This window comes from Onychomys torridus, chromosome 8 (assembly GCF_903995425.1).
Source record: "Onychomys torridus chromosome 8, mOncTor1.1, whole genome shotgun sequence".
NCBI classification, from domain to species: Eukaryota; Metazoa; Chordata; class Mammalia; order Rodentia; family Cricetidae; genus Onychomys; species Onychomys torridus.
This window is the reverse complement of record NC_050450.1, coordinates 102,532,010-102,553,346: the sequence shown is the minus strand read 5'-3', so window position 1 is coordinate 102,553,346 and position 21,337 is coordinate 102,532,010. Positions and strand designations below refer to the sequence as shown.

The 21,337-nt window shown below is 51.7% G+C and overlaps 2 protein-coding genes across 4 annotated transcripts in view; both read right to left on the bottom strand.

Moving 5' to 3' along the window:
- Nucleotides 1-13,079, bottom strand: part of Ttyh2 (tweety family member 2) — a 44,856-nt gene extending 31,777 nt beyond the window's left edge. For both annotated transcript variants that reach the window (XM_036195888.1, XM_036195889.1), the window contains exons 1-2: nt 12,881-13,079; nt 2,636-2,808 (exon numbers count right to left, since the gene is read on the bottom strand). In XM_036195888.1, coding sequence (XP_036051781.1) covers nt 2,636-2,808; nt 12,881-13,009 — 302 coding nt within the window. In that variant the 5' untranslated portion in view covers nt 13,010-13,079. The remainder of the gene's footprint in view (nt 1-2,635; nt 2,809-12,880) is intronic.
- Nucleotides 13,080-17,146: 4,067 nt separating this feature from the next.
- On the bottom strand, nt 17,147-21,134 carry Rpl38 (ribosomal protein L38). 2 transcript variants are annotated; one of them, XM_036195890.1, is made up of 5 exons: nt 21,079-21,134; nt 20,873-20,906; nt 20,721-20,781; nt 17,375-17,497; nt 17,147-17,214 (listed from the first exon to the last, which is right to left on the bottom strand). In XM_036195890.1, the coding sequence occupies exons 2-5, from the start codon at nt 20,873-20,875 to the stop codon at nt 17,189-17,191; spliced, it is 213 nt and encodes a 70-aa protein (XP_036051783.1). In that variant the 5' UTR covers nt 20,876-20,906; nt 21,079-21,134; the 3' UTR covers nt 17,147-17,188. The 2 variants fall into 2 exon arrangements, with proteins under 2 accessions (XP_036051783.1, XP_036051785.1); XM_036195892.1 differs by lacking the exon at nt 21,079-21,134 and adding an exon at nt 21,038-21,068.
- Between the last annotated feature and the right edge of the window lie 203 nt (nt 21,135-21,337).

Genomic DNA, 21,337 nt, shown 5'->3' with positions numbered 1-21,337 from the left:
CCTTCTGTCCTCTGAGATAGACACATGAGACAGGATCTCATGTATCCCCAGCTGGGCCTCACACTCCCCATATAGCTGAGGATGACCTTGAACTCCTGATCCCCATCTCCATGCCTGGTTTCCAATGTCACTCTTTAACCGGGACTCTGAGCAGAGTGTGAGGAGCTGCTTGGTGTGTGTGTGGATGCTCTAGGACCCTCTCCGCACTGGCCTGCCCTTGCGCCCTCATTGGCCTTATGGTCTGTAACAGTCCCTCCCAGAATTTCTCTCAGGAATTGTCAGGCTCAGTTTCTCTTCTTTCCTATGGTGTCTTATTGGTTTTAACCAAAAGCCAAACTTGAAATCCATCTGTATGGAATTTTATGGTTGGCTGGAATCCAACATTCCAGCCTGAGTAAATCATTTGCACTCCTTAACTCTGTCATCCATCACATTCTATGTGGTCCTCCACTCCAGGGATCACAGACCAATCAAGAAACCTCCTGAGTTCTCAAAATACAAACCTGGGGAAAGATCTCACACACACACACACACACACACACACACACACACACACACACACACTGATGCTTATCCTTCCTTCCTGGAGACAGTTGCAGCTTGGCTGTCATGGATCTTGCTCTGTAGACCAGCTGACCTAGAACTCACAGAGATCCGCCTGCCTCTGCCTCCCCAGTGCTGGGATTAAAGGCGTCGCCACCATGCTTGGCTCCCCTCAGTATTCTTTGCATTCAAGCAGGAGCAGGACAATCTGCTCTGAGCTGGCTTCACGGTGGCTCTGGCCGTCTTTCTCCACAGCATGGCTAGAGCTATCAAGTTCCCATGCTTTTCACATGTGAAAAGCATGCTTAAAAAATGAATTTAAAAACATAAATGGCAAAAGCAATGGCTGGTTTTATTGCTGATGTCCTCTTGCCTGGAACCGGTTGTGGAACACCACATGGAAGGAATCCTGCCACAATGGCCCCTTCCATGTTGAGCTTTTCTCCTTTTCTTCCTTCTTGTCTTCAGTTCAACTTACTCTGAAAACTCGTGTCCTGCTTTTCTTTTCCATTTTATTTTATATGTGTGGATGTTTTGCCTGAGTGTATGTCTATGCACCACATGTGTGCCTGGTGCCTGCAGGGGCCAGAAGAAGGCATTGGACCCCCTGGAACTGAAGTTACATACAGCTTGGTTGTGAGCCACCATGTGGCTGCTGAGAAATTAATCTAAGTTCTCTAGAAGAGCAGCCAGTGCTCTTAACTATTGAGCCATCTTTTTCAGCCCCTTGAGTTTTTCTTAACTACAGGTAATAATTACTTATTGGACCTGACCACTTAAGGCCATTTTTTTACCTGCTGCAAAATACACACCGTAATACCAAATGACGATGTTCTGTTTGGATGCTGGGTTAGCCAGTGTTACATGCACTCTACTCTAACGGCATTTGTACCTGGCAATAGGCTCATCTGGCAGTAAGCAGCCCTCCTGCCATGTAGGAGCACCTGCAGTTTCCTGCAGATCCAGCGATCACTGCATTGGAGCAACCACGGCTGGCGTGTGTCTTTGGGTCCCATCTCTCCCTAACCACCCTGTGATGCCCTACACCAGGTAGAGGGTTTTTGGCACCTCAGTTCCTCACGGGAGCCCTGGCTCATCTCTGGGAGTCAGATCACCTTCTAAGTCATGACCTTCCCATCTGGGCTGGAACTCTTTCCTGTGGGCCCTGGCCCAAGCACAAGTTTCACTAGTCCTCGGTTGGTCTCTGCTTTGAGGATGGCCTATTGTTTGGTTTCAGTGAGCCCCGTACTCCCACCCTTTAAGATCATGAACACACCACCACACTCCATCTTGGCCAAAAGCCTGAGAAACACTGAATGAATACATTATAGAAAAAAAAAGTGTTCAGGAGTAAGGTGACCCTCCTGCAGACTAGAACCTAGGACCAATCCTTCGGACAAACAGCAAGGGACTTTTACCTTAGAGGGTGGCCACACCCTTCCACATCTCAAGGGGGTGTTACACATAAAAATGTCTATAGACACAGAAATAAGAAATACACACCAACTCTTGAATACAGCATGCACGCATGCACGGGCTAGGTGCTGGGTGTTGGTTGGGTGGGTAAGGTGGGCTCTCACATGGTACTGGAAATCTTCATTCCTTAGTGAGCACAGGAGAAGATCTACCTATGGGTAGCTCTCACAAGACAATGAACTTCCTGATCTCACAAGACAATGGAACTGATTGGGGCTAACTTCTGATTCTGCAGACCCAGAGTGGAAGTGGAAGGCAACAGGGGTGCAGAAAAAAGAGATGCCCATTGTCCACCTGGTCAACTCAGGGAGGGACCCATATGGCTGTCAGGCTTGGCCCTGGTCTGGTAGAAGGGCTGGGGGTGGGGGCACTACACTAGGGAATGATTCCCCATGATGGCCACAAAAGGGACAGTATTCATTTGGGAAGGGAGGTTTGTTTATACATGGGTCAGCTTGGTCAGTGAATGCGGCCAGTCACTGATGAGCCAGTTGGACATGAAAGATGTCCCGCTCATGGGCTAACTTTCCCTTGCCTGTGTCTGTTAAGTGCCCCCTCCCCACCTGGCCCCCTGGGAGCTGAGTTGAAACCACGGGCCCGTGCATGGGACACTCACCAGCAGAGGAGCCCGGCCACCACCGCTGTCCAGGTGACGCAGCATGAGTTGGGCTGCTTGGCGTGCACTGTGTGGTCCCGCCGGCAGCAGCATGCACACACCAGGTAAACAGCAAGGACGATGAGGTTCAGGCCCAGGCCGATGGCAGCTAACACCCCCAGGAAGAGCAGCGACTGTAGGAGGGAGGGGCTGTGTCAGCTTCTGGTCCAGTAGGGGTGGGGTGGGGTGGGGTGGGGAGGATAGTGGGGGTGGGGAGTCCCGGGAGCTGTACTGCATCCTTATGCCCACCGCCCTCTATATGAACGGCCTGCCCTACATTTGGGTGCCAGGGTGGAGATGGCGGAGAAATGGACAGGCTCGGTGATGAGAAGGGTGATGAGAAGGGAGGGCCGCTGTGGCAACGATTCACATTAGCAAGTTCCGCAGCATCCGGAATCTTCTAGGTGACAAATCTCTGAATACGTGTGTGAAGGAGTTTCTAGATTAGTTTAACAGAGATGGGAAGATCCATGGGCATGTGGGCAGGACCATCCCATTGGGCTGGAGTTCCAGACCGGATATAACAGAGAAAGTCGGCTGAGCAGCAGCCTTCAGCCCTCTCTGACTGCAGATGCTGTGTGACCAATGGCTTCCCATGCTGCCATGATGGATGCACCCTCAAACTGCAAGCTGAAAAACACCCTTCTTTCTTTGAGCTGCCTTCGTTGGGCATTTTGTCACAGCAATGACAATAATAACTAATACAGCCAAGCATGGCTCAGCCCAGGTTTCTGGTGAAGATACAGTCCAGGCCAGGCCTGATGACAAGCCCTGACTGAGCCACTCAGGAGAGCAAGGAAGGATGGCCAGCTGCGAATGCAGCTGTGGACCAGGAGTGCTATGGCCTGGAAAGAGACTGGAAAGAGACACAGTCTGGGTAGGATACCTCAGGTGCAAAGTGAAACTAAGCTGGGGACACTATGGATCACCGGTGCTGGCATACATAGTCCTGCCATTCCAAACCAGTGTTGTTACGCCAAAATGGAATGTGCCTATTGCCAGGGACCACTGACTCACACGCCAGTGGTAACAGTAAGGTCAGGATGCTGAGGGGGGCATGGAGAGACCTCTTCAGGCCCCCCTAACAGCTCTGGGTTTTCAAAGGGAGCTGTTGTCTGTCGGGAAGCCTAGGTGTCCCCCTCCACCGCATCTTCCAATCCCTTGATTTGGCCAGATGGACACCAGATGGCCCCAGGATCAGTGGCCGTCAGCCAGGGCTGAACCTGGCTCTAAGTCAAGCTCCTGAGCTGACAGCTTCCTGGCTTCCCATTCGGCCTCAGCCATGCCCTCATCCAGAGTCCCCAGTGTCCCGGGGGGTTGCTCTCCCTGGAGCTTTGGTCAGGGAACCTGTGTGGGTGGTAACCCTCATCTGGGCTGGAGGCCACAGGACTCCAAGGGCTGAGAGAACAAGCTACACACAGGCCAAGCACAGGGAGGCGGCCTGCAGTGCCCAGCTGGTGGTGTGGGCTGGGTAGACTCTGTGGAGAAACCTGTGGAAGACTGCTCAGCTGCCCATCCCTGTGACGATGCAGGCAGCTCATAGAACTCCTGACTTGAGCTGTCCTGATGCTAACACTGGGTGGACAGGCTTCTCAGCCTTAGGGACAAATCTAGAAGTGATGAGGTCAACTGAGAGGACCAATGAGATGTCTCATTTCACCTAGCAGGTGGCTTCCATTTCCACCTGGGCAACACTCAAGCATGGAAAGGAACTCCTTCCTCCTCCAGGGAGGTGGAAAGTGGGGCAGTAGCTCTGAGCGTAGTATCCTCCATAGTCCTCAAGGTGAGGCAGGCCTGGGCCACTCACCTGCCTCTTCCAATGACCTCCAGAGGCTCCTGTCTGATGGCACAGAGGGAGGGAAGTCACTGCCCACCTTCCTGGAAGGCATCTTCCACTGCAAAGGAGGCTCCCTACACAAAGTCACCACGCTGCAACCTGCCCTCTGACGGAAGCAGGACACCTCCCTGGAGCTGGGGAACCCTAAAGGCCTACCCTGGGCCTAGCCTGTCAGAGTCAGAACTAGGAGGAGTTGAGGATGTGGTACAGGAGGTTTGTGGTTGCCTAGCAAGCTGGAAAGCCAGGATTCCACGCCCAGTTTTGCATAAAACCGGGCATGGTGGTTCACACCTGTAATCTCATCGAGAGGGGACACCTAGGCTTCCTGACAGTCAACAGCTCCCTTTGCAAATCCTGAGCTCCTAGGTGGGCCTGAAGAGGCTTGGATGATCAGAAGCTCAATGCCAGCCATCTCTGGTTACATGCTTAATCTGAGGCCAGTCTGGGCCATATAAGACCCTGTCTCAAAAGTCAACAGCAACAGTGTGGTGGTTTGAATGAAAATGGTCCCCAGAGGCCCACAGAGAGCCGCACTATTGGGAGGTGTGGCCTTGCTGAAGTGGGTGTGGCCTTGTTGAAGTGGGTGTGGCCTTGTTGGAGGAAGCCTGTCATCGAGGTGGAGTGTTTGTGTGTGTGTGTGTGTGTGTGTGTGTGTGTGTGTGGGGCGCGGGGGGGGGGGGGGGGGGCTTTGAGGTTTCAGAAGCCTGCTGATCTAGATGTAGAATTCTTGGCTCCTTCTCCAGCTCCATGTCTGCCTGTGGGCTGCCATGCTTCCTGCCATGATGATAACGGACTAAACCTCTGAACTGTAAGCCAGCCCCAGTGAAATGTTTTCCTTTATAAGAGTTGAAATGGAGCCGGGCGGTGGTGGCGCACGCCTTTAGTCCCAGCACTCGGGAGGCAGAGCCAGAGCCAGAGCCAGGCGGATCTCTGTGTAGCCTGGGCTACCAAGTGAGTTCCAGGAAAGGTGCAAAGCTACACAGAGAAACCCTGTCTCGAAACCCCCCCCCCCCAAAAAAAAAATGGTCATGGTGTCTCTTCACAACAAACAAAAAACAAAACAAAACAAAAAACCCTAACAAGGACAAACAACAACAACAAGACCCTAAAGAACAAAACAAAGCTAGAGTTGACCCCATGCCAACTGGATCTCAAGCAAGTGCAGAAGCAACAGATTAATGTCGATTGACGGTAACAACCCCCACTCCCCACCACACACCCCAGGCACTTAACTTCTCCTTGAAACTGACTCAGTCTTCAGGGCCCAACACACAGAGCCTGGTGGGTGCAATTACCACTGATTGTTTTGGTTTTTTAAAGTGTGCACTGGTGTTTTGCCATGGGTGTTGGGTCCCCTGGAACTGGAGTTACAGACAGTTGTGAGCTGCCATGTGGTTGCTGGGAATTGAACTCAGGACCTCTGGAAGAGCAACCAGTGCTCCTAACCACTGTTGGTTTTTAAATTTAATGATTTTTTATTTTATTTTTTTATTTTTAGGTAGGGTCTCCACACCGCCCTTGGGCTCACTTTGTAGCCCAGGTTTACCTTACACTGTTGGTATTCCTCTTTTGTAAGTGCTGGATTGCAAGTGTTTCCACCACACCCAGCTCTAGAAAAAGACACTCTGTGGCTGGGCATGGTGGCACACATCTGTGCCCATCATCCTAGCAATCAAGGAGCTCAGGCCAGCCTGGACTTCAGAATGAGATCCTGTTTCCAAAAACTAAAAATAAGCCCCACTCTTTTCTCATAGGCCCTGAAATCCCATCACTCAGAAGCAGGTATTCTCCCTGGACAGTTTGAAAGCCACTGTGCATGTATACACACCGTGACCCAGCAGCTCTACTTCATAGAAAGAAGGGGAGTGTCCCCCCACAAGATCCACATACAAAGTCCACAGCCACTTAGTCCGGCAGTAGTCAACAAACACTGGAAACAGCACAGGTGTTCATCATGCAGACACACGTCAGATGCTGTAATCACATGATGGAATACGACAAGGCAGGAGAGAGCAACCGCGGCTACGTATAATGCGGGCAAATCTAACAGAGGGACGATGGGACCACAGACGTCAGAGCTGAGTTTAAACACAGTGCAGCCAGGTGATCACCGGTGGTGATGGAGATGGAGGCAGATGCAGCCGAGCCTTGGGTGGTCAAGGATAATGTGTTACATACAAGGTGAGGGCTGCGGAGATGGCTTGGTGGTATTGCTGCCAAGCATGGGGACTTGAGTCTGGATCTCAGCTCCCACGTAAAAGGCTGTGCATAGTCACACACATGCACACATGCATGTACCTGTAACCCCAGAACCATGGAAGACAGGAAGAAGGCTTGTTACCCCATCCCCACCCCCCTACCTGGCTCCAAACACAGTGAGACCCTGTCTCATGTGAATAGGGCTGAGTGTGAAGGATCTATACACCCAGTGTCTCCTTCCATGTATGAATAGGCATGTGCACATGCACACGCATGTGTGTATACAACACACACACACACACACACACACACACACATTCTTTAAAATAAGAAAAATTAGCCAGGCGATGGTGGTGTGTGCCTTTAATCCCAGCACTCAGGAAGCAGAGGCAGGGGGAATCTCTGTGAGTTTGAGCTCCAGAACAGCCAGGGCTACACTGAAGAGTTAAGAATGGACATGTTGCAGTAAGTTACAATGAATAAACATATAATTTACATTTTTATGACATTTATTTATTTATCTTATGTGTCAGGGCACACACCTGCCATGACTCTAGTGTGGGAGTCGGCGGAGGACAACTTTAGGGTGTCACTTTTCTCCTTATGTAATGTGGGCCGTGGGTATTGAATTCATGTCATCAGGCTTGGTGGCAAGTGCCTCTATTCTCTGAGCCATCTCACCAGCCCCTGAAAGTATTTTCAATAATAATGACCTTTGTTGCCAAGCTAACAACCCAGTTACCTTCACTCCCAAGAGGGTCTCCTCTGTGTTCACCCCAAGCAGAAGGAACCATTGACTCTACCAGGTGTCCCCACCCAGGAGAGAGATGAGACATGACAATTGCCTTTCCAGTCTCTATATACCTGACCCACCAGCTCTCCATAGTTGGTTGCTGGATTTCTGATTCCTGGAAATTATGAGCCTAGATTTCCTGCCCACCGCCCGCCAACCCCCCAACTCCTGCGTCTGGATTTCCTGGACAGCTCTGGGTCTGGGCCAGGTAGTTAGCCCCAGGTTACTGATAACAGACCAGTGCAAAGAGGCTGTGGGAAGCCCAAATACAGGTGGGGTGGCGCTTGTTAGCCTTCACCCTAAGAGCCCTGGGCAGCTACAGAATTAGAGCTGGAAGCTGGGTTGTCAGTGGGCCAAGGGCCAAGGGATCAGAAAGGGGAAGAGAGGTAGGAAGGAAAGAGAGGGGGTGGGGAAAGACAGAGGGAAGCACAGTCAACTTGGTGTCACCTGCTACTCTACCAGGCCATTATGTCTCCGTTCCTAATTAGTGCATGGAGAGGATGGGAGGGGGATGGAGGAGGGGGTGGATAATTCCACTCACACGCCCTCAAACAATCGCCAGAGCTTAGAATGGCTAATATCCACACCACTCCATGCCTCCTACTGCCTCTCCCTACACACAAACACCAATGCTGCCTGCCCCAGCACCATGCCCAAACTCAGCTTCTCCATCATCAAAGCTCCTTCAATTATTTCTGCTTCATCATTTGTAGTCAGCACGACGACCCTAGTACTCAGGCTAGGGGGACAGCAGCAGCCACTGTAGACAGACCCTGAGGGAGTTACAGATGGCAACTGGAGTGATGTGCTAGCCTCTGGCTGAGGCAGGTGACCTCTCCTCAAGCTCTCCAGGGAGAACACCACCTCAGAGCCTGGGAAGGGTTAACCCCTTGGGAGACTGGCGTGACTGCCTGATGACCATGACTCCAAGTTCAGATGGGATGAACGGGCTTCCTCATCCCGACCTTGGCTTATCTCCCATGGGGCTGGGCTCCAAAAGTCTGCTTTTCCATCCTCAGATCTGCCTCCAGCTGAGCCAGGGCATCCGGTTCTCCCAGAATTCCATACTGTGTCCCTCTGCACTCAGTTGGGACACACACACACAAAAAAAAATAAAACAACAACAACAACAACAACAACAACAACAACAACAAAAAGACAGGCTGGCCTCAAACTCTACATGAAGCCACGAGTGATTTTTTTTTTGTTTTTATTTTACTTTATTATTATTTTTAGGAAGGGTCTTTCTATAGTCCTGGCTGTCCTGGAATCTGCTATGTAGGCCAGGCTGGTCTGGAACTCACAAGGATCCACTGGCCTCTGCCTCCTAAGTGCTGGGATTCCAGGTATTCCAGGTGTGTGCCACCATACCCAGTTTTATGGGATACTGGGGGGTGAGTTCAGGGCTTTGTGCATGCTAGGCAAGAACTCCCAATCAACTATATCCTCAATCTCTCACAGGGGACTCTCAGGGGAGTCTGTGAACCAAGACTCAGGAAAAGCCAAGCCAAACTCTAACAACGTACACCTCCCTGTACCTCCTAACACACGGTCTGCAGAAGGCCTAGATGGGTGTGCTGTCCACAGATCCAACAGGAAGTACTATGGACATGACATATGGACATGACATCATCAGGGCCTGGCTTTTCCTGAGTGGCTGGTGGATGGTGAGGGTGACAATTCCCCAGATGAGGAGGGAACTGAAGTGACTTCTCAGAGAGACACAGCTTCATGACTTTCTAACTGTCCTCAGCACTGTCCACTGGGCACTTAGTGAGCTGGGGGTCTCCTTCCCACACAGGGATTATGGCCACCTGCTTCCCACCTGTGAGATCTTGGGCCCTTCTGCTACTTCTCTGTAGCAGGAATCATCTCCCTCTTCCAGGCTTGCCCTCTGTAAAGGAGATGAGATCTGGGATGGAGGGCCAGGCTATTCCCTGCTACAGACACAGAGCCCAGCAGAATTCCCAATCCACTGCCCTGCCAGCCTCTGCTGGGCCCAGAGCCACTTCCTCCAAATGGCTGGGCACGTAGAGGCTTCCTGAGGACTCATGCTCAGTTCAATGGGGAGAGGATGAGGAGGACCAGCTATCATGAGACTAGGAACTTCCATTGTGCCCAAAGTCCTCAGGCAGAAGTTAGGAGTGGTGACAGACAACTAAAATTCCAGACCTTAGGGTGGAAAGGCAGATGGATTACCAGTTGAGGGCTAGCCTCGAGTACACAGGGACACTTGCCTTAAAACAAACAAACAGGGCCGGGTGGTGGCGGCACACGCCTTTAATCCCAGCACTCAGGAGGCAGAGCCAGGCGGATCTCTGTGAGTTTGAGGCCAGCCTGGTCTACAGAGCGAGATCCAGGACAAGCATCAAAACTACACGGAGAAACCCTGGCTCGAAAAACAAAAAACAAAACCAACCAACCAAACCAACAAATAAATAGGAGGGGTGAATGGGGATGGGGATGTAACTCAGTTGGTAGAGTGCTTGCCTAACATGTGGGAAACCCTGGGTTCCAACCCTAGCACTCCATAAACAGGGCATGGTGACACATATCTGTAATCCTAGCACTGGGGAGGTAGAGTCAGGAGTATCAGAAGTTCAATATCATCCTTGCTATGTGGTGAATTTAAGGCCAGTCTGAACTACATAAAACTCTGTCTCCAAAAAAATAAATAAATAAATAAAGAGCTGGTAAGATGGCCCTACAATTATGAGCACTCACTGCTCTTGCAGAGGGCAGGGGTTCAGTTTCCAACACCTACAGGGTGGCTCCATCTCATCTGTAACCTACAGTTCCAGAGCATCTAACCCCCTCTTTTGGCCCTTCTTGCTCAGGGAAGTTCTGGGTCACAGAACATGCTTACCAAGTGTCCTGCCCTTCAGCTGGTCTGCTCTTCTAAGCCCTGTTTTGCTTTCTAGGTCCCAAGCACACACAAGGAGTCCTTCCTGGAGTCTAACTGCCTATTCCCAGCCTATCTACATGTGTGCATGTGACTACATGCACTTGAGAGAGCATGCACACACACACACACACACACACACACACACACACACACACACACACTGACCCTAAAGCCCATCTCCCCTGCTAAGGGTCTTCAGCTCTCTTCTCCACTATTTTATCGGGCACAGTTCATTTGTGTCCATTTGTCTAATGATTGCATCACAGGGTCTGGTTATGTCCTATGCAAATGCTTGTACTGTGTGTACTCAGTAGAAAAACTCATGGGATACATGCAGGCAAGGGAAAATTTCTCATCTACCTGTGGTCACACAGCCATAGAACTGGAATCCCACCAACCAGCAGAATGGCAATCCCCCTGCCTCAGACTATGCTGGCTTTAAGAGATGCCTCAGGCACTGCTGCTCTGCTTATCACATCACCCAGGCCCTGGCACAACACTCAGCCTCAAATTAAGTTTGCTGAGCACCAAGCTGACCTACTACAACAGAAGGCAGGCGCCCAGTCTACACCATGAGCTCACCAACTGCCTGACTCCAGTGCTAAGTACGAAAGAGACTGGTGGTCAGACAACAAGGGAACTTACCAAACAGGAGTGCCCTTAAATAACACCCAATGCAATGCCTGACTTCCGTTAAGGCCCACCACATTCATCTCCCGCGGCTTTGCTTCCACTCAGCTGGACCAGGATGGAAGCAGGGGTGGGGTAGGTACGGTGGTCATGGGAAAAAGCCCAAACAAAAGGTTTGGGGGTCAGGACCCTGCAGGCAGGGACTGTGAGTGGGACTCACCCCTACAGAAGGCATCTAGCCATAGATTGGGGGTGGGTGGAGTCAGGCTCAGGTTGTGGGGGTGAGGGAGTACCCACACCACCCCTCTCCCAGCTAGGGGGTCTTCCTGGCCCAGCTGAGGGGCTAGGTTTCTTCAAGGAGAAAGGAGAAAATATGGTTGGGACCCAGAGTACAGGCTCTGGGATCTCTCCACACCCCCAACACAGCTGCTCGGAAACCGGATCCGTCCCTTTCAAGCACTTGCTGAATGAAGGAAGACTCCCTGGAGCTATTGGGGTAGTCACCAATCCTCAGGGAACACGCCTTCCTTCCAGGGCCAGACAAGATGGGGGTGGGGTTGGTGCAGATCCAGAGAAGTTAGTGCTGCATTGCTTGGGGGTGACAGTGCCCCTGCTCCCAGCAACACAAAGGGGTCCCATCCTCTCAGAAGAGCAGGTGCCGACTGCCCCAAGCCTGCAAGCCGCAGGGCCATTGAAAGTTATAATTAGACTCCCTGGTCCCGGCTCGTACATAGCACAGGGATCAGGAGCCCCTGGCCTCAGAATGAGGACAGTCTGGGAGAGCAAAAAGCCACTCCTGGGCACAGTCTAGAGAGGCTCTGCTCGGCCTGACTGCCCCACAACAGCGATCAGGAGAGGGTGCCTCGCCACTGTATGTAGAGGCCAAAGTCCGACGGGCACAGAGCTCTGAACTGATAATGGGCCTCATCCCGGGTTGTCCCAACCCCTGAATCTTTGACCTAGCCGAGGAAACTGACTCAGCTAGGGCCGCAGAGGCGGTCGTGGGTTTGACCGCGGCTGAGATGGGCTGAGAGCCTCTAGCTGGGTCTGGAAGGGAGATCAGAAGCCTGGACCTGCCCACCAAACCCGCTGCGGGAAAGCCCTGTTCATCAGGGACAACTGAGAAGTACAAGGACGGTAGCTGGCCTGGGAGCCAAGACCCCGGAATTTCAGGTCCTAGGTGCAGGGACGCCAGGGCAGGTAGGGCAGTTGCAGGATGTGGTGTGAGACGGGGTGAAGCCACCTTCCTAGATTCAAACAGCTGTGAGTTCTTGGCGTCCAGGAGTTAGTCACCGACGCCACTTCTCTCAGCCCCGCAGCCTTTGAGAAGGGCAAGGCAGCTGGGGCTAGGGAAAGGAGCATTGAGGACTCCGGAGGCTCAAGTCAGTTTCTGCCTAAACTTCTCTCAGGCCATCAGGACCGGGAGAAAAAACGTCTGTGTTGTAGTCTTCGGAGGGGAACTTCGGGGCACCCCTGCGCGCCCACCTCGGACGCCAGACACCCTGACTCAGATGCCCCACCCCCACCGTCAGTCTCCGGGTGGCTCAGCCCCCGCCTCCTGCGCGCAGGCTCTGCGCCCTTCCTCTTCTTCCCCAGGGCACTCTAACTCTGATCTGTCTAGCTTTCCAAATCCCGAGGTTCCCAGCCGGGATGAGCGTCCCGGCCAAGGGTCCGGAAGAGCGGAGAGGACCCAACCGGGGACCGAGGGGGTCTGAGAGGTGCGGAGAGCGCGGATGTGGAGGCAAGAGAGGATGGAGCGGGGGCCCGGGCGCTCTAGACCAGCTCTGGCCCCCGCTCTGAGGGTCCCTTTCAGTAGCTCGGATCTGCGACGCGCGGGCTTACCTCCTGGTAAGTCTCGTCGCCGGGGTTGAAGGTGCTGTCCACCCGCTGCAGGCGCAGGCCGAGGTGCGGGACGCTGTGCAGCCACACAACCCACCAGGGCGCGATGTACTCCACGCGCGCCGCCGGCATGGCTTGGACAAGCTGTAGCCGGTCCGCTGCCACTGCCACGGTCGCTTCCACCACCAGGCTCAGAACACCATCGAGCCCCGCCCCGCCCTGGCCCCGCCCCATGTCCAGCCCTAGGCGAGGACACGCCCCTCTCTGCACAGGGCTCTTACTCCACCCAGGCCCTGGCCCACCTCTCCTCCAAGACCCCTTCATGAACACAACCCCGCTCCAGAAATTAGGCCCCAAAGCGTCCACTGATCCGATGGGCGAAAAGATGGAAGGTGTGAAGAAGTGAACTTCAGTCTCTAAACTGTGATGCCTTGCTGTCATATCAAGATTGTGGACTTTTGATGGCGCATGTCTTAGGATGGAAAGGCAAAAAGACCGTGGGTTCAAAGGTCATGCTCAGGTCGGTAGTGAGTTGGAGGCCAGCCTGGGATATGTGAGACCTAGCTTTAAAAAAAAAAAAAAAAAAAAAAAAAGGAAAGGAAAAAGACCATAAAGTGGCCAGTGGATACATAATTAGTAATCTTGGCCCAGGAGACTGGGCTAGCCCTTAATACATCCTTCTATTTCTATTTATTTTTCACTATGTAGTGCGGCTGCTCCGGAACTCATTATGTAGACCAGGCTGGCCTTGAACTCATAGTAATCAAATGCCTCTGCCTCCCGAGTGCTGGGATAAAAGGTGTGTGCTACCCACACCCAGCTTGTTTACTGCAATGTTGGGGTTAGAACCCAGGGTCTTGGGCATGCTAGGCAAGCGCTCTATTACTGAGTCCCTTTACACTTGCCGGAGGGACAGGGCTGGGGAAGGCTTCTGAGGTCCCAGAGAGGCATGGGCAGAAGGGACACTGGAAGGGAGGGCCACCTATGTGCCAGACTAGTGACACAGCAGACTTTGTGGCCGCACCTTGTGGATGTGGATGGCAGCACACAGGCTCACGTGCTAGGTTAGAGGGTATTTGGGGGAAAGTAAAACAGGGTAGGGCAACACAGGGCAGTCACGTTCAGCAGAGCCCTGCCCATCACGTCTGTCCTTTGGTTAGAATTAAGGGCCATACCAAGCGCTGGTATGGCCAGTGCACGGATTTTTTTTTTTTTTTTTTTAAGATTTATTTATTTATTATGTATACAGTATTCTGCCTGCATGCATCCCTGCAGGCCAGAAGAGGGCACCAGGTCTTATTACAGATGGTTGTGGGCCACCATGTGGTTGCTGGGAATTGAACTCAGGACTTCTAGAAGAGCAGCCAGTGTTTTTTTTTTTTTTTTTTTTTCCAGCCAGTGGTCTTAACCTCCGAGCCATCTCTCCTGCTCAGTGAAAGGATTTGAGGCAGGTAGTGGGCAGGTAAGGGCTGTGAGGTGGCCAAGAGGTCAAGTTAGGGTCAGGCTTGGTTGGGAACAGTGCTGGGCAGTCAGCTAGAGAACACTTGGTATAGGCAGAAAGGAGACCCAGAGGGGCCAGGGGGAATTATTTAGTTTCTAGCCTGGAGAATCCCCCAGGTGCTGGTGGTGCCCTGAAAATGGTAAGGGACACATGTAATGCTGGGTGGGAGAACAGATGCCCTCCCTCCATCAAAGAACCTTGCCAGAAGTGAGTCCTGCTCTGCCCAGCCGCTGGGCCTCTCCTCACCATCAGCTCCATTCTGTAGTTGAGCCTGGCTCTACCATGTCTTGACAGCTAAGGCTCAAAGGGACCCTTTGTTCTCACAGGAAAGTCTCACCAGTTCAACACATTGTCTAGGAATCCTCCCTGTCCTAGGGCACCTAGTGATGAGTAAGACCCAAGTTTCCCGTCTTTACAGTGTTCAGTAGGGAGTTTTAAACCTCTTAAACATGCCGTGTTTCAGTCCTATGTTGGCATGTTTTTTGTGTGGGGGAGGGAGTTTGGGGATGCCTCCTGAGGGTACAATGAGAAGAGGTTATGAGTGAGGGAGTTGTTGGATGACGTCTCCAGTGGATTCTGAGTGGCAGAAGGGAATCCTGTGGGACCAGTGGGTAGAGGAGAAAGGGAATTCAGATCTGGGAAACCTGGAGTGCAGAGAATGGCAGGCTGAGCAGCTGCAGGGCAGGGAACAGCTGGGGTGCTTCCTGCGGAGCTGATGGAAAGTCTGTGGAACTGAGCAGCAGCCACCCAGCTAGATTCCTAGGTCTACACCCAGAGGGTGTCTTTTTCTTTCATCTCCTCTTCCGCCAAAACCGTTTCTCTGTGTAGCCCTCCCTGGCTGTCCCAGAATTCACATTGTAGAGCAGGCTGGCCTCAAACTCAAGAGATCTACCTGTGTCTGCCTCTTGAGTACTGGGGGGCACACACTACCATACCTGTCCCCCTTTTTCTATTAAGACAGGGTCTTCTTAGGCAGCCCTGGCTGGCTTTGAGCTTGTGGCAATCCTGTTTGTCTCCCAGGTACTGAGATCACAAGTTAACTCTGATGCATGTGAACTAGAGAAAACAGCTGGTAGAGTGACCCATGCCCGTGAGCCTGAGATTGCAGCGCTCAGAAGTGGAGGCAGATGGTCACACTCAAGGCAGCTGTGGTGGGGGCCTCCAGAGAAAACCCCTCTATCCGGTACTACAAAACAAAAATGCACTGGGAAGGAGAGAAAGGGAGTGAGGCTGGTTGAAACAAGGGGCAAATTTATGTGCCCTCCGCCTCTGGATCTGATTGATGTACCACGCCAGCTGCCAAGCAGGAAGTGATTTCCCAGGGGCCTCTTTACAGCCAAGAAACACAGCCTTAGCCAGAACCCCTGAAGGTGCAGCCCACCCAGTGTTCTGCACACCTGTCCTCAGTGGCCCCAGGGTAATACTGTTCATGTCCCCAACTAGTCACTTTTACAGTTTTGAACCTGGTGCAGTCTACACTGCAAAATCAAAGGGCTGAGCTTTCCCTCAGGCTACGGCATGGCCACCTGTGGGTAGCTCAGGACACCAAAGCCCGCTGAGCATTCTAGCTGCTCCTTGTGTACTGTTGCAGAGGAGAGGAAGCCAACTGGTAGTCAAATACGGCAGAGCTCAGACCCCCTTCCGCAGACAAACACTAGGTGGGACCTCAGCAGTGGTTGCACCCTGTCACCAGAGGGCACAGAGACATTATTCAGTCTCTGGAGCCAGCCTGGACCACAGAAGCACCCTACGGGACTCAGGATTGCCAGGGTAGGAGGCACTGCATGAAAAGGTGCCTTCAGGGGGACCACAAGGGCAGACAAATCCTGTCAGTCTCCTAGGATCCAGGGTGACAAAAAAAAAAAAAAAAAAGTCAAAGCTGTAAACTTTCTTCAGAATCTGTGAACACCATGGGCTGTCTCCCATCCTGCCCACTCCTGGGATAAACAAAACCATCTTCCAAAACATCCACAGCTCACACAAAAAATGATCTCCTCCAGCAAGCAGATCACTTCTGGTTACAACCCTCAGCCTGCTGTACCACACTTTCTAAGGGCAGAGAGAGAAGCGTCAATCTTAGCACATTAAATTGGACAAACACTCATTACACTCCTATAGTTCCAGCACCCAGGTGGAGGCAGGAGGATGGGATTCAAAGCCTGCCTGGGATACAGGAGCTCTTGTCTCAAAAGACCCAAACCCATTTGTGGCTCATTCACTGTAGTAGGGTGACACCTGGTGGTGGACCCAGTGTGGTTCACAGTCACTTCACTGGACTGAAAATGGTTGGTATTGAATCCAGGCACAGTTTAAGATGGTCAATGTTAACTTTTTTTTTTTTTTAAAATCCTTGGAAATCATCTGCTTACTAAAGAAATTTATGTGTCATTTTGCTTGCATGAATGTATGTGCACTGTGGAAAACGCAATGCCCAGAGGCATTAGACACCCCACTTCTTCCCATTCCCAGGCTGATCATGGTAAGCAGCCTCCACAGATGCTGCCCTGCATTCACCTCACTGACCCCCACATTTTCCCAAGTCTCACAGGATGGAACACTTCTTTCTCTTGCATCCGGGGGATATTCCAAGGGCGGCTACATGGCTCAGCCTACAGCTACTTGCCAGAAGCTCATCCCTCCCCCAATTTTCATCAGAAGGTAACCCATCCCACAGAACACTTCCAAGCCATGGGAGTGCACACGGCTTCCCTCCATGAAACTTCCACCACAGCAACACCACTTCCCATCTTAAGACCAAGGACACACAGGACTTTTCAGGGGTTTTAATGGTCAAAACAGAGAGGTCTGGTTCATTTCAGCTCCTTCACTGCCAAACCTGGGGGAAGAAAGAGATATAGATGGTTGACATAACCCCTCAGACCTAGCCCACTGCATTTCACAGGATCCAACAGAACCATGCCCCAGCACCGATCACAAAGTGGCTCTCCTAATCCTGGGGACCTGCCCACCTCCACATCTGTCTCAGGCTTACTTACCAGGGGGCAGGGACTGTTTCAGCTTCTCAGCCTTCTCCTTGTCTGTGATGACCAGGGTGTAAAGGTACCTGCTGCAGCGAACCTTGAACTTCACATTATCCTTGTTTTTCTTGATCTTGACAGCTGCCAAAGAGACCAGAGTTAAGGATGAAGCTGCAGGCCTGGAGAGATGGCTGCTCTTCCAGAGGACCTGAGTTCAATTCCCAGCAATGTGGCTCACAACTATCTACAATGAAATCTGGTGACCTCTTCTGGCATGCAGGCATACATAATAAAGAGCCACACAGGTCAGGTGCCTTACATCCTTACAAGTGGTACAGAATGAATGATCACAACTGAGCAGTGGACACTGACAGCTGAGCAAGCTCCCACCTCCTCTTCCTTTCCCCCTGCCTTCAAATGCTGCATGCACCAGAAAGCTACATTTTCCCTCTTACACAATGGGACTTGGGGCTTCCTTAATTCTTTTGTACATGCACATGAAACCCACACTTGGCACCCTAAACACAGCATCACAGAACACTCTAAAAAAATGACCTATGAAACCTTTTAAAGGGATAGTCTATAAAGGAAGGAAATGGGTTATCTGCTAGGATTAACAACTCTCCAGCCTTCCACTTCTGGAAACCAATTCTCTGCATGAGGATACTGTGGACACAAAGTGTCCCTTTTAGGATACTCTTTCAGTGTGGAACTCAGCTCTTAAAAAAAAGAAAAAGAAAAAAAAAAAATCCTTGCAGGGTGGTGGTGGTGCACTCAGGAGGTAGAGGAAGGCAGATGAGTTTGAGGCCAGCCTAGATTACAGAACAAGTCCCAAGACTGGCAGGGCTCTTTAGAGAACCCTTCCCCCCAATCCTTATTAACTTTGTAATTACAGGTAAATGTGTGTGTCTGTGTAAGGGCACAGGCATGAGAATGTAGGTGCCAAAAGGGCATCACTGCTACAGGCAGTTGTGAGAGCCTGAGGAAGCTGGGAACCAATGGGAGTCAAACTCTACAAGAGCATTAACGGCTTTTACCTCCCACCCCCACACTTTGGTTTTGTTGTTTGTTTTTGAGACAGGGTTTCTCTGTGTAACAGCTCTGGCTGTCCTGGAACTCACAGAGACCCTCTGCCTCGCCTGGGATTAAAGGCATGCACCACTGCCTGGTCGGGACTCTCAACCCTTAGCCATCTCTCTAGCACCAGTCTCCTGGTCCTCTACTACATAATTTCATCTCATGGCTCCAGCTGACAAGCTCCAGGTGCCCCTCAAATCCAACCATACAGACCTGGCTCTGTTCCAATGTGGAGACAGTCCAAGCACGCAGCAGCTATGACAGTCATCTACTTCCTAGAGTGAGCCGGTAAGTACTTGTTGAATCCCTCGCTCCAACTTCAAACCTTTCAAGACACCAACAACTCACGACTATAAAAGCAGCCAAGTGCCCAATGCTTCAAAGACCAGCATCTATTTTCAACCCCACCTGCCAGTAACTGCTTTGGGGACAGGGCACTTCCCAGGAAGCACTGGGTCTTAGAGCCTGCTCAAGGTATTGGCTACTCTGGCTTTTGTCTTACTAAGTCTGGACACCTGGACCACAGCACCCTTTGCTGCACTGCCTCTGGCAGCTACTGTACCCCTGAAATTTAAGTCAAACAGTATTTCTGGAGTTCATGAGACTGGGCAGGCCCTGAATTCACTGTGTGGCTGAGGAGGACCTTGAATGCTCCTGATCTTTCTGCCTCCAACCAAAAGTGCTGAGGTTACTGGGGTGCTCCACCATGTCATGTACCCAGTGTTGGCAAACAAACCCAGAGCCTTTGGAGTGCTGGGTAGGTGCCCTCATACCCTCAGCCCCCAAGCATTATTTTAAAGCCAGCCATATCACGTGATACAGCAAGTCCACTGCTGGGTGAATAACCAAAGATGAGGAAATAAATGCAGAGCCAATCTGACAGAAAACGTGCAGGCAGCCTGATCCATCAACTCAGTGTGGTGCCCCACACAGGGGCATGCTGACCTGTAATACCAGCACTCGGGAGGTGGAGGCAGTTCAGGCTCAGAGAGAAGTCAGTCAGACAGCTGAGTGAGTAAAGGTAGCTGCTGCCGAACCCAATGACCTGAATTTAGTTCCTGAGACCCACCCTGTGGGAGAACCAACTCCTGCAAGTTGTCCTGACTCCACAAGTGCACACATATGCAATAAACAAAAAATGCAAAACAAACATAGCGAAGAAGAAACCAAGTCAGAAATGGTGACGCACGTCTGTAATCCTCACATTTGGGAGGCTGAGAAAGAATCACTGAGTTCTAGATCTGAGGTCAGCCTGGGCCCACACATCTGTTTCTAAAAACAAAACCCACCAGAAATCAGGACTGAAAACACACTTCCAAACAAACTCACTAATTCAAAGGAAACACCGGCTGAGCCCACCAGGAGACATCCTTCCCAGCAGATTCCCACAGGTGGTCATCAGTCTACACAGCACCAGATCAAAGGCAACACCTAAGATCCCCACAGCTCATTCAAAAGCTCTTCCTGTCCTACTAAGACAGCCCAACTCTACTTCATGATCTGGTTCTTTTAAAAGACTATTTGAGGGGAAAAGGAAGCCATACGGGGTTATCTCACAGAGCAGAAAAATACTCCTTTTTTCCCCTGCTATGTGAGATAAAGCCACGCAAGATCTTATATTAGGCACTTCCTCCCAAACATTCCCTTAAATAGGAGACAATTCCCTCCTTGTGTATAGAAGAACAATACAAAACCAGCAGGAGCCGGCAAACTTTGAACATGCACCTATTTTTGAGACAATGTAGCCAAGGAGAAGCTAGAATTTCCCCATCCTTTTGCCTCCCAAGTGCCAGTGTACCAGGCCTGGCTTCCTGCACTCTGAGCAATCAGTCTACCCACTGAGCTACATCCCCCGCCCCAACTTTAGATTTGTGAAGTCCCACTCTGTAGGCCAAGGATGGTCTCGGACGCTCAATCCTCTTGCCTCCGCCTCCTGAGATTTAACAGGCACGGGGCACTTTACTGGAGGACTATTACACGTAGATGACACTTCTTTTTTGAGACCAGTTTTCAAAATGCAGCCCTGGCTGGCCTCTAACTCACAGGTATCCTCCCGCCTCTACCTCGTGAGGTCCAGGAAGGTACTTAACAGACAGGGAGCGCTGCGATCAGGTGTGCACTCGGTCCACTGTGCAGAGCAGGCAGTACCGACCTTAAGTGTCCCCACGCTTTCCAAAGACCGCGTTTGGAAACCCCACCGCATACCCGGCAGAAACTGCTTTTTACAGACGCCCAATCCCTCCGTCAGCCCGCCCCATGGGCTCACACGAGCAGAATGGAAACTCACATTTGGCATCCTTCCGCCGGGCTGTGAGCAGAAAGTCCTTGATTTCCTCAATTTTCCGAGGCTGCAACACAGGAGAGACAGAAAATAAGCATGGAGGACACACGCATTCTGGGGACGCTCAAGCCCGGCCGGGTCCCTTGTCCTGGACTCACCATGGCGACCGACGCTCGGCGCTGGAGACCGCACCTGTGGGAACAATCCTCCGCGTTAATCGGCTGGATCCTGCTTCTCCACCCCGCTCCGCCGCACTCTCTCCTCCTCCCTCACACGCTCCGCGCAGACACGAACTCCCCAAACCCTACCCGGTTGCGGATTACCTCGGATTTAACTCCCTTCCCCACCTGCCCAAAATACTCACAGCGGCGAGAACCGAAGAGAACGGAAAAAGAACGAAACTTCCGCTTCCGGGCAGTTAACCCGCCCAATAGAGGAAATTGAGTACAGTGTCTGCAAAGGGCCATGAACCGTTTATGCGTTCATACTTTACGCTTCAGCAGCCCTGCCCTCTTCTGGTTCAGATGAGTAGTTCAGCTTCTTAAAGTAATGCATAGCCAGGCTGCCAGTCCTACCCCTCACCTCCTTCCTCATCCTCTCGCCACTCCCCATTATCCCCTCTT

Coding starts and splice junctions, on each gene's coding strand:
- Rpl38 (XM_036195890.1), bottom strand. Junction 17,498..20,720: donor CCGGCGGAAGGATGCCAAAT/GTGAGTTTCCAT, acceptor TCTCTTTGGCAG/CTGTCAAGATCAAGAAAAAC. Junction 17,215..17,374: donor GAAACAGTCCCTGCCCCCTG/GTAAGTAAGCCT, acceptor TTCTTCCCCCAG/GTTTGGCAGTGAAGGAGCTG.